Source organism: Diabrotica virgifera, chromosome 1 (assembly GCF_917563875.1).
Source record: "Diabrotica virgifera virgifera chromosome 1, PGI_DIABVI_V3a".
In the NCBI taxonomy this organism is placed as follows: Eukaryota; Metazoa; Arthropoda; class Insecta; order Coleoptera; family Chrysomelidae; genus Diabrotica; species Diabrotica virgifera.
The window spans coordinates 25,271,436-25,284,860 of record NC_065443.1 but is presented as its reverse complement, the minus strand read 5'-3'; the positions used below and the strand labels follow the sequence as shown (position 1 = coordinate 25,284,860).

Here is a 13,425-nt window from a genome sequence, read left to right as displayed (position 1 = left end):
AATTAATATCTTACATTATTTTTTTGTTTCAGATGCTGAAATTGTGAAAATTGTGCATTTAAAGACTTAAGTAATTGATATATATATAAAAAAACTGATAATATTTGTCTTAAAAGACTATTTTGTTACTAGTAGAAAATACGAGTCAAGGGCAAAAAGTGAACAAAAGTAAGAACTGTGATTTGTGCATGTGCGTAGTCATGGCTTCGCCCTCCACTTCAACGCGTAAAGCAGACAATATTTTTTTAATTGGAATAAGAGAATTAGAACCCATATCTCAGTTGAACCAACTACCTTCTGTAAGGCAAGTTCTTCTCTGATTTCATTTTTTCCTAAACGAGAAAAAATCCATAAGGAATGCTAGCCACTTAACCTTGGAAGAAGTGATGTCAGTATGGCAAAAGGCTGCGATTCCTACCAGATTAAAAAAACATTGTATTGAAAAAGTTGAGAAAATACACAATGAATGGCTTATGCTAAAGAAAAATAAAGGAAGAAACTCCGATGCCCAGAACAAAAGACAAAATCTGTTTGTAGAGCAGCTCGATCAGCTTTTTGATATTGCTCACAGTGAAGCCCTGGTTATGTGTAAAGTAGATGAGGACAGACAGTTTCTAATAGATCAAAGAACTGACAGAAAAATGATCATAACATCAGAAGACAAGGAATATAAAAAAACAGGAGAGAATCCTTGAAAGAAAGTTAAAAGAACAAAAAAGACTTCAAAAAGCTCAAGAGGGAACCGCTTCGCCTCTGGTGACTCCGACTGCTTCCTGCCAAAGTTCAGAGGATGATTCATCAGATGAGTGTACTCCAGTAAAACACAGCTCATCAGAAGAAGAGCTGTATAAACCATCATCATCATCTTCGGCATCCCAAAGAAACAAAAGAGATTCACACACAGACTTGTCATCTCCACCAATCGCAAAGAGAAGTTTGTTTTCCACACATGTTGTTAGTGCATTGGATCGCAACAAAGTTTCTGATAGGGAAGCTTTAAGATTAATGGCTCCTATCGCAGCAGCTCTCGGTCATGATCCCAGTGAATTGCCGCTCTCAAGAAGCACTATTCAACGGGAAAGGAAGGAAGAACGAAAAACTATATTTCAAACTATTAAAGAATCTACCTCTTTTGATAATCCCGTCATTGTACACTGGGATGGAAAAATTCTTCCTGATATTTTGGGAAGTGACAAGGTAGACCGTTTGCCTGTCATAGTATCTTGTCCTGCTGACAATACAGATAAATTGCTTGGTGTACCAAAATTAGTTGGTGGTACTCGTGAAAATTCAGCTAATGCTGTTTACAAAAAGCTTACTGAATGGGGTTTGGGTAAAAAGGTAGTGGGTATGTGTTTTGACACAACATCTGTAAACACAGGGTTGAAAAATGGAGCTTGTGTTCTGATTGAACACCTAGTTGAAGGAGAATTGTTATGGCTAGCATGCAGACACCATGTTTTAGAGATTGTACTCAGTAAAGTATTTACTTTCTGTTTTGGTCCCTCCAGTTCACCTGATATACCTATATTCAAAAGATTCAAAGCAGCATGGCAATATATCAGACAAGATAGTTATCAGTCTTTGGGAAACATTCCTGGCAGTGAAGATTTCAAACAATCTGCAGTTGATGTTCTCCAAGTTGCCTTAAAAGGCAAAAATCAGCCTCGGGATGACTATATGGAGTTGATTAAGTTGGCTTTAATTGCTTTAGGCCACACTCCAGCCAAAATTCATTGGAGAGCTCCTGGTGCGGTACACCACGCCCGTTGGATGGCTAAGTTGTTATATGGCATCAAAATCTATTTGTTTCGTGATGACAGTGGTTTCGTGACAACGCAAAGGGAGAAAGCTCAGCTTGAACGCTTTGTGAAATTTGGAGTTCTTGTCTACGTCAAGTACTGGGTAGAAGCTCCTTTAGCTTCAAATGCTCCATGGTCAGATCTCTCACTGTGGAATGATATGACAAAGTACCATGATATTGATCCTGAAGTAACTGAAATTGTCAAAAAGGCTTTCAAATCTCATCTTTGGTATCTTTCGGATGAGTTGGTTGGTTTGAGTCTGTTCTCAAAAAAAGTATCTGTTGATGATAAGGTGGAAATCGTTGAAAAAATTAAATGTGAGCCTGCTGAACGGAAAGTGAGAGGCAATTCAGCACTCCTAACTGAGAAAGCGCGTTTGGCTGATTTTGCTTCAAAAAGATCACTGCAGTTACTTGAGAAATTGGAAATCAATACCAATTTTTTCACCAAAAACCCAGATGAATGGACCGATGACCAAGAGTATATCAAAGGTCAAAACATCATCAGAAATCTGAAAGTTGTTAATGACTTGGCTGAAAGAGGAGTAAAGCTGTTTGAAGAGTTTAACAAGCTGTTAACAAATGATGAAGATGAAAAGCAGGTGCTTCTCCAGGTCATAGAAGCTAACAGAAAGATGGTGCCTACAAAGACTAAAAAACAAGCGATCGTCGATAGTTTGAAAATATCAACAAAGGATTGATCGCCCACAGCAAATTCTTTTCATGAATATCATTGCATTGTTTTATTGTACCTTTATACTGTAAATAAAATACATTTAGTTTACTTACTTTGAGCTGTTTTTTCTTGATTTTTAATTCCCTCAAATATTCCGATTTTCTAAAATTATGCCCAACATAAAATGTCTTTGAGCACTCCTTTCCAAATGGAATATCATCTTGAAATTTTGCATAAATACTATTAATATTATAAGTAAAAAAGTTAGAGGGTGCCCAGGTGTCTAATATAACTTTGAAAAATTAACATTATAATGTGGGCCACCCTAGTACATAGACTGGTAAAACACATCAGAAGTGATCTAGAAAATAAAAGGTATTGTTCTGCTGCATTCCTGGACATTGGCCAGGCCTTCGACAAGGTATGGCATGCTGGTATGCTCTTTAAACTAAAGAAAAACCTTCCTCATCCTTTTTATCAAATCCTAAAAAGCTATATTTCCAACCGACATTTCCTAGTCAAGCAGGATAATGAATACACAAGCCTAAGAACAATAAAAGCCGGAGTACCACAAGGAAGTGTTTTGGGACCGATATTGTACTTGCTCTACACTGCTGACCTACCCACAAGTAACAAAACGTGTGCAACTTTTGCTGATGACACTGCTGTACTAGCCTCTCACCGTGGTCCAAATACAGCATCCAGAACCCTTCAGAAAGACCTTAATAATATACAAATATGGCTTAAAAAATGGAAGATAAAGGCGAATGAGAGTAAATCCATCCATGTAACCTTCACCATGAGAAGACAAACATGTCCATCTGTAACAATAAATGAAACGCAACTCCCACAAACCGATACTGTCAAGTACCTAGGAATCCATCTTGATAGGAGATTAACTTGGCAAAAACACATTTTTACAAAAAGAAAACAACTAGGAATAAAATTTCGAGAAATGTACTGGATCATCGGTCGTAAATCTCAACTATAACTTGAAAACAAACTGCTGATATATAAAACTATATTAAAACCAGTGTGGACCTATGGTATCCAACTTTGGGGGACAGCCAGTCAAACTAACCTAGAAATATTGCAGAGATTCCAGAACAAAGTCCTTAGAACAATGCTGAATGCCCCTTGGTATGTGCCAAACTATGTGATCGAGCAAGACCTCAATGTGCCATCCATAAAAACTGTAATAACGGAATATTACAAAAAATATTCCAAGAGACTAGAATCTCATCCAAACGAGTTAGCCAGCAACCTCACTGATGACCACAATGATGTACGACGCCTGAAGAGATTCAAAGTAGTGGACCTAGCAAGAAGATTCGAATAATCTGTGATAACTAAACTTATTTTAATTTGTTTTAATTTAATTTATGTAAAGAGGGTGATCACTGGATCTCCCTCTACAGGTCAAATTTTCAATTTTTGTCAAATAATTTACCTATTGTTCTTAGTAGAGGACAGATTGTAAATATTACAACATTAAAAAAAAAAAAAAAAGTTCACGTCTTAAACCAATTATTTATGAAATACATTATATATCAATATTATTTAATCAACAACTCAAATTATTCCCGATGCCATGTCAAATATATTTAAAACTGTCACTGTCTTGTCCTCATATTCTATTTGACTCAGTGCGTTGTATGACAAAGATAGCGAATGTTCTATTTGAAAAATATCACCACGGACATAGTGTCCATTTTTTTCAAATCCTGAAAAAACTAATAGATATTTTTAAAAAATTTAAACGCAGAATGAAATATGTACTAAATTATTATCGAGGGCCGAAAGTCCCTTAGAATAAATAAATAGTTTCTTTTGAATGAGATATTTGAAATTAAAAATCACACTACATTTTCTCTTAGTTTTTCACCCCTGGAACTTATTAAAATAAACATTATAAAAGTAGTCAGGGACTTTCTCTCAGTAATGTAATCTTTCATTCTGCATTTAAATTTTTCAAAAACACTTATTAGTTTTCTCAGGATTAAAAAAAATGAATCCCCATTTAAATAGCATTGTAGCCGAAAATACGTACCTATCCCATTAACAATTATAGACCCATCAGTATACTTAGTTGAATTCCTAAAGTATTATTTGAGAGTATTGTTTGTGACTATTTAGGTGCTACCATTGATTATAAATATTCCACTAGATAGCTCACCTCTTGGTAACCGAAAGACGTATCAACAACTAGATGGCGCTACACGAAAACTGTATCGAGATTTCTCATTCTCTCTCTGACTTGCGAGGAGGTAGGAGTAGTGTCAGGGCCGAACTTACCCTATAGGTGTATTAACTGTGACAAGTGTTGTGGCAAGTTATAGCAAAATTTAAAAAAAGGACTCACATTTTAGATAAAATGGCCTCTGTAACGCATAAGTGTGTTTACGCGGGATGTTTTGAAAGAAACGATGGAACAAATAATAATATATCTTTCTTTAAATTTTCCCTGAAAGACGTAGAGCGCACAAAAATTTGGCAAAAAAACTGCGGAAATATTGATATTATATTGATGGATATCAGTGACCTGAAACAGAGGGTAATTTGCCAGCATCATTATGCAGTGGAACATATTTACCAAAGTGGCCAAAGAAAGTTATTAAGGAAAAATGCTATTCCTCTAAAATTTGCACAGTTAGCAACTGATTTAGGTGAGTACTCAACTTTGGAAATATTTTTATGTTTGCCTAATGCGCTTTGTCAATGAGAATAATACTATTAAAATATATTTTATATAAAATCAGTTGATATTGAGTGATTTATATATTTTTTATACAATTAAATCAAAAGAGATTTTTCTTAAATATGAATGCGTTGTTAGTATCACTCCAGAAATAACGGAGATGCTTGTTTTGCTTTAATTAAAATTACACATACATTTCAATGATTACCTATTTTAGGTGATACCCCACCAGTATTATGCTCTACATACGTTTATTGCGGTACGAAACGTAAAAGATCTACAAGTGGCGATTGTATGGTTAGGTCAACTCCATCGCCTAAGAGATCAAGTAGTAGTCTCAGTGATATTTCCAGTTTTGATATTAATTTGCCCACAAAACTTGAAACTGAATTGAGGGAGAAGGTAAAAAAATTGGAGTATCAAGTAAATGCTTTAAAGAAGAAGTGCCGTCAGAAGAACAGTCAGCGTTGTAGAAGAACAACAAAAAACAGAAAATCGGCAACCAAATTCATGATACAGGTACTGTTAGAAAATAAAAGCATATACGTGCACACTTTTGTTAATATGCAGTTTTCACACAAAACTCGTTCACAATGGAGTCACAATGAAAAGGATTTAGCTCTGGCCATTTATTATAAGTCTCCTAGTTGTTAAAAATTTTTAATTAGATCTCTTAACTTTATATTACCTTCAGTAAAAACAATTCAAACTTGGTTGCGTGTCATAAAATTAAGAACTGGTTTAAACATTTCCTTAATTGACAAGTTGAAGAAAAAAGCAGAGACAATGCATGAGTGGGAAAAAATTTGTGTGTTAATGTTTGATGAAATTTCTTTGAAAAAACAATTGGAGTACAATAAATTAGATGACATTATAGAAGGGTTTCAAGATTTAGGTGCTTTAGGAAGAACAAACAAACTTGCCAATACAGGTCTGGTTTTCATGATGTGCGGCTTGCTACATAAGGCTACGCGGCTTGCTACAGGTGGTCCAATACATAGCGACAACTTAAAAAACATTGTAGTTGAAGTTGTTTCAAAATTACAAAATATTGGGTATATACCAAAAGTGTTGTGTGATCAAGCATCTAATAATAGAGCTTTATTTAAGCTGTTAGGCGCATGTAAGGATCAGCCTGTAATAGAAATAGGAAATCAGAGGATTTTCACTATGTTCGATACACCCCACTTATTAAAAAGTCTAAGAAATAATTTTCTTAACAAAAAGTTGACGTTTTTTGCCGATTCTAAACAAATATCGTGGCAAGATATTGAATACACATACAACATCGATAGAACCAGTGTGAGAGCACGATGCATGGTGAAAATAACAAACGTTCATATAAACCCTAATAATTTTCAAAAAATGCGTGTAAAATTAGCAGCACAAATTTTTTCCAACTCAATTGCCTCAGCAATATCAACAGCAATATCTGTAGGGCAGTTACACACCAAAACGGCTTCTCTTACTGCCGAATTTTTGAAAATTATAAATAATATTTTTGATGGTCTTAACAGCAAATATTGTAGTGATAGTAATCCAAACAGAAAGCCAATGTCAACTTTAAGCAAGTCAACTGAAAACTTAAAAGCAGGTTTAGAATATTTTAAAAAAATTAAATTTTTGAAAATCAGAAAGAGAGAAATAATATTCACTGTCTACAGGGCTTTCAGTGGACCATTTTGTCAGTTTTATGTTTGTGGGAGGAACTTTAAAAATAATATAATGTGTCATATCTTTTAACATCTTTTCTGAACCAAAATCCTCTAGAAAATTTTTTCTCTATTGTGCGCAATAGAGTTAGTCTAGTGCATTCATAAAAAAAACATGTGTTTTTACTTAATAACAGGCGGTAGCTGGTTTGTCTTTAGTTTCATGCGTGGAAGAGAATGATGCTAGATCAAAAGTATGTGTTTTATCTCGTCAGGTATTAATGATGCACGGGTAAATAATCGTGGACTCAACTGAATGTTAAACTAAACTATTAGCTTTAGTTTATATATACAGTAGATATTAACAAATATTTTATAATATCAGGAAAACAATATCAGTATGTCTTAAAACCTTGGAATCATATGGAAACTTTTTTATTCAGTTTAGGGAAAAATGTATTATTGATAAAAACTTGCATGTCCTAAAACTCAAAATGAAAGAATCAGATGTCAAATATTATGAGTCGTATACCAAGTTTGTTAAAAAATATTAATTCTTCTCAAGAGTAATATACCTTCATTTTTAAAGCACTTTCATATAAATATGAACATGGCTTTTAATTGTTCTCGACTTTTAATAATAAAATGTTTCGATATTGTCAATAATGAAAGTACTTCTTGAGAACAAGAAATAATAAATATCTTTTTTTCCTAAAATTTTAATTTTACTATCTTAGTTTGAAAAGAATTAACATTCAAATATACTTATTTACTTTGTTTTGAAATATGATCTAATTAGTGATGTTTTAAACTTTCTAATTATGTCCGTTTATCAGCTTTTACCTATTGTTCCTAGGCAGATGGCCCTCAACTATTTATATGTTGGAAATTCCCTGTCATTTTATCAAGATATATGTATACCAAATTTCATGCCAATCCAATGGATTCTTTAAAATTCGGAGGTTTTGCAATATTTTACCTGGGGTAAATGGGTTAGATCTGGAAAGAAATTCTGTATATCAACTTCAAATAGTTTATTTCGCATTAGTTCTGAAAATATCATTCTTTTACAAATTGCAAAAAATAATTTACATGTGAATTATCACTGCTAATTTTATTATGTATTTTCTATTTTGTTGTTTTTTTGTAGTGTATTAATAATTAAATAATTTTTAAGAAACCTCTTCACTATTTTTATTAATCAATTTTTAGCGTTTTATCTGAAGTAAAATCGGAATTCCAAAATAGAGATTACAATCGTGTTAAAATTATTTGTCAAAATGCTGAATACTACCCTTATATCGTTGTCTATTACGCCAGCCAAGCAACTCAAATTGATTTTTCAATCTTGGCAAAAATTTCAATAAATGTCTCCACCGTCCAGCCAGTTAGTACTTAGACTTGAGGGGCAAAGAGGTGTAAGTGGGCGGAGTTTAACACTGAATTCGGTTTTACCTAAAGGTGAAGTATCTATGTAGTTATTAATCAACGGTGCTACCTAACTGAGCTAAATCTATTGACATTCACTGATTTTATTTAGGAAGGTACTGAAGTTCATGCTGGATATACGGAGTTTTCAAAGGCGTTTGATCGTGTTAACCATAAAGTTTTAATTAATAAGTTACATAGTATGGGTATTCAAGAGCAACTCTTAAAGTGGTTATCTTCTTATCTAACAGAAAGAATACAAATAGTGCATATTAAAGGCTTCCAATCAAATGTGATTGAGGTAACATCTAGTGTACCTCAAGGTTCGCACCTAGGTCCTCTTCTCTTTAATATATATGTGAATATATTCTCGTGTTTTGTCCACCCACACTCTCTTATGCACACTGATGATTTAAAGCTTTATAAAAATATCATGAATATCTATGATCACCACGACCTACAAGCAGATTTGAACCGTTTGAGATACTGGTGTAAAATAAATGGTATGGAACTCAATGTTAAAAAGTGCCAGTTAATGGTCTTTAGTCATAGTAGAAACCCCACCAACCAGATCTATACTATAAAAGGTTGTCCTTTAGAGTCTGTAATCCAAGTTAAAGATTTAGGTGTTGTCCTTGATTTAACTTTATCACTTACACCACATATATATCGCCATATCAGTGACTATTTCAAAGTCACTTCAAATGCTGGGTTTTATCAAACGCTGTGCTAAGAATTTTTTTAACGTCCCTTCCATTAAATTATTATACTGTTCACTAGTATGATACACTAAACACTGCTATGTGCAGGCGCATACCGAGTGTGGCGTCACTTGCAAAGCAGAATTTGAAACTAACTGTAACGAAGATGTTAATAGTGTATCGTGTTCACTAGTGAGTTCTCACTTGAATTACTGTTCATGTGTCTGGGCGCCCCACTACAATGTTCATATTCAAGCTATTGAAAGGGGTTCAACATAAATTCCTAAGATTTATAGCAATACTTATTTTTTATTATTTTTAATTAATTCCATCAACTCACACCTACCGGAATAGATTTATTTCATTTAAGGATCACCAAACAGTTGACGAAATCAATACTCTCAACATTGAAAGTTCTCTCAACATCACAACTTTTCAGGTCAGACACATGCACAAGGATCTAACTATGCTGTACAATCTCCCTTAGTTACAGTCCACAACAGCTTTTGAAAAAATTAACCTCTATATCCCTTCTAGGTAAACCAGGCTTATCAAACCTTTCCAAATTACCCACCATTGAACAAACTATGGATATAATTCTTATCTATCTAGGTCTGCAAATCAGTATACTGTACTGATAGGTTGGATTGCTTTGAAAGGCAGAAGTATTTTTAAAGTGCAACTAATATCTTGCACCTGGCACCTGATTTATTGATGCTACTAGCTGGGTAAGTTTAATCAATTTTAAATTGTGACCTGGTTTTTGTTTTGTTTCTTTTGTCTTTATGTTAGTTGTTAATTATTTGTTAGTAATTGTTAGTAGTTAATTTTTTGATGTGTTTACATTTGTATAACATATAATATTTTTTGACTAGTCAGATAAATTTGTGTAATGTTGTATACATTGTATAAATTTCTAGACGAATAAATTCTATCTATCTGTAATTTTGTTATGTATTAGGATTTTAAATTTTAAAATTTTATAATTTTGTACTGTATTTAAATTGGGCATTTGCTCGTAGACAAATAAATAATAATAATATTCAAAGTTACTAGGCACTCATAAAAGGATATTTACGGAATACTCTATGTATATGGTATTTATAATAAATTTACTTAGAGACTCTAAGGCCCGGTACTTTATGTCTCGATTAAACCACCTCGGTTATTTAACCAGAGTTTAATCGGGACCTCTTTAGGGTCTCTTACGGTCTCTTGAGGTTTAATCAGGACATAAAGTACCAGCCCTAAGCATGTAAACAAAATTAACCAATCAAAGGATGATTTATTTATTTTTTTTATGACATAGACTTGGGTGTCAATTAGCCAGTCACAACTTTTTTGTTTTCTATTCATACATAAAGAAGGCAATGAGGTCTTTAGAGTTCCATAGCAAACTCTTCCACAGCTCTCTACTCAGTTCAAAAGCTGCAGCTGGCTGCTATGGACTATCCAAGTTGCTCACCACATTTGTCCATTATACATCTTCTTCTTCTTCTTTTTTCATATGTACATAATATATCAAATTATCAGGATTAATAAGTTTAGAGGTTACTTTTAGTTTCACAGATAAATTTCATTAAACAATCATATATATTTTTGCTGTTCAGAGACAATAGATAGGATATATTGGAAGGTGGAAAAACATTACATTTTATTAAATCTTCGATTAAATTATAGGTGTATGGAATGTATTTTGTGCACTCAAAGAAAGTGTGATTCAAATCACCCACCTTCTGACATTCAGTACAAAGATTTGAATCAAAAACTTTAATTCTTGCTAGATGTAGAGGGAAACATGCATGTCCAAACTTCATTCTGATTCTGATTAATGTTGTTATATATCTTCGAGGTACTACATAATTTTTAAACCAATATATATTTGGAACAGAAGGTTGAATCAGTGAATACTTAGATTTAGATTGTTTACAAAGATCTCGCCATGATTGACTCCACTGATTGTTAACTTGATGCTTAATAGTGTTAACTAAATCAGATATGCAAAACTTACGATTATGTGAAGTACCATATTATACTCAATAGCTTTTTTAGCCAAACTATCAACATATTCATTATGCGTTAGTCCTATATGAGCCTTAACCCATAAAAAGTTCACTCTTCTTTTATTTTTATGAATTTCAAAAAGGATTTTCTTAATTAGTAGGATATAGATATTTGAATTGTTATTGGGAAAATCTATAGTTTGAATAGCAAGAAGAACAGAGAGTGAATCGGAAATAATTGTTGCAGATATATCTTCTGATTCTATAAAATATTGCAGGGCCTTATGAATTGCTATGGCTTCAGCACTAAAGATAGAAAAAACATGATCTAACTTAAACATTTTTTTTGTTTTAGTAGCAGGTATGTAAAAGGCACATCCAGTGCCAACTAACGTCTTAGATGCATCTGTATATATATTTACAGAGTATGGCCAATTCTCTAAGAATGTTCTTAAGATGTTAGAGCTAATATCACTATTTCCATGGTAACTTGGTTTTGCTAATTTAACTGTATGTAAAAAAGAATGAAAATCTTCAAGTCCAAAGCTATCAATTACAAAAATAAAGGATGATTTATTAATACATAAAATGAACTGGGAATAGACACTCTTTAATATAAATCTCTACTTCTATATTTAAGTCTTAATTATAATAAAGGGGGCTAAGTCACCCTATACAACAATGTACTTTTACCTTGCTTTAGAACTGCCTGTGACACCAAATTTGTTGTAATTATGGTAGGACCACCAAGAGAAGAAGGATTACAGCTAGGAACTCCTTGAGTTAAAACTCTCATGCCCCTTAGAGACTGGTTAGTCATTACAATAGGAGTTTTTCCTTCTAGAGTCCTAACATTGGTAATACTTCGGGCTAAATCCAAAGGAACTGCTTTCGGAGAATCCTTTTCATCTTCAGGATTTGTACTCATTTTTACATTCAAATTATATTTAAACCACACTTAAAATAATTAATATTTATGTGTAATTTTGATATTAGCATCTGTTTTTTTACGAAAATTAAGTATAGCTTTAAATTGTCTATGCACAGGTTTATTTACACTGTCGTAGACGCTTTATAGTCTTTTAAAACCGAGCTACTTTTCCCATTCATCGATAAATATGCCATATTGTATTAATTACGGATTTTTTTCACTGTATTCAATAGAACTTTAAAATTACTAAGTAATGGCGGATGGGATCTGAAGGTTATTTCAATTTGACAACATTGTGCGCAGAAGGACTTTTGTCACCGAAGAGTATGTTCCGCATATTATTTCGGTGTACGTATCATAGAATCGTAAGTGGCTGTAAACAACACGCTGTGTCTAGGTAAACGCTAACGTGTACACAAATAAAAAAGTTAGGTACACGCGAAATAGAAACAGTATATCAGAAACAGAGAAATAGGAATAAGAACATGCTTAGGGAAGGAGGGATTTGTGGTCCTGGACCTTGGAATGTTCGTCCTGATGGCGACCTACATCTCTCCTATTAATCACACTCAGGGAATACAAAAAAGTAGTGGACGACATAGCCAGTCATGCAAGAGGGAAAAAGAGACTGATTATCAAAATGATCACAGAGGAGATATATGGAACGAGACAATACAAGCAATAAACCTATCGGCCCTTAATAACGGCAAACCAACCTTTGTTAGAGGAGAAAGTCAGACTCACATAGATGTCACGCTAGCGACTGCGACGATGAGGTAGTCCTGTTGCCAGTGGGGGTACAACGGCCTCCTAAATTCAGATGGACTTGCCCAAATTCTTTTATGTATTTTGACCCGTAGAACACGAATTTCTTGGGTAACAGTCGATCCGGATGTCGATAAGATTGTTATAAACAAAGAACTTGAGGAATCACATAGCAGCGATTTTTCGCAAAACAAAACATTTTTTTTGTATTTTTTGGGTCATTCTAAGCAAAAAATGTTTTTACAAGTTTTTTCGTAGGATGCATAGTTTTCGACATAAACGCGGTTGAACTTTCAAAAAATCGAAAAATTGCAATTTTTGAACCCGAATAACTTTTGATTGAAAAATAAAATAGCAATTCTGCTTACCACATTTGAAAGTTCAAGTCAAATTCTATCGGTTTTGATTACTTTCATTGCTAAAAATTAATTTTTTTATTGTTAAACAAAGTTATAAACACATAGTGATTGAATGATGTTTTCAATGCATTTCTCATTTGAAATCGAACGAGTAGGCGCGCATACAGCAATTTTTACGTAGTAGCCCAATAAATGACCGTTTTGGAGTGTAATTTCCAGAGGCAACTCCGAATTGCATGAGAATTTGGATTTAGGTTCTACTTACCCTCCACTTCAAAGTTGAATTTGTGCCGTTGGTTGCTTTTACTTGGAGGGTGACATTTACCCCTTCTCGGGGGTGAAAAACGCGTGTTTAAAATAAGGCCGGAAATGGATAAATTGACTTATTTTAAACACCTTTTGTTCTAT

At 33.5% G+C, this 13,425-nt stretch overlaps 1 protein-coding gene across 2 annotated transcripts in view; it reads right to left on the bottom strand.

The window, feature by feature from the left end:
• LOC114324167 (histone deacetylase complex subunit SAP130-A) overlaps window positions 1–12,167 on the bottom strand; it is a 115,306-nt gene extending 103,139 nt beyond the window's left edge. For both annotated transcript variants that reach the window (XM_028271917.2, XM_028271919.2), the window contains exon 1: window positions 11,656–12,167. In XM_028271917.2, the coding sequence (XP_028127718.2) occupies window positions 11,656–11,890 (235 nt within the window). In that variant the 5' untranslated portion in view covers window positions 11,891–12,167. The remainder of the gene's footprint in view (window positions 1–11,655) is intronic.
• Window positions 12,168–13,425: the final 1,258 nt, after the last annotated feature.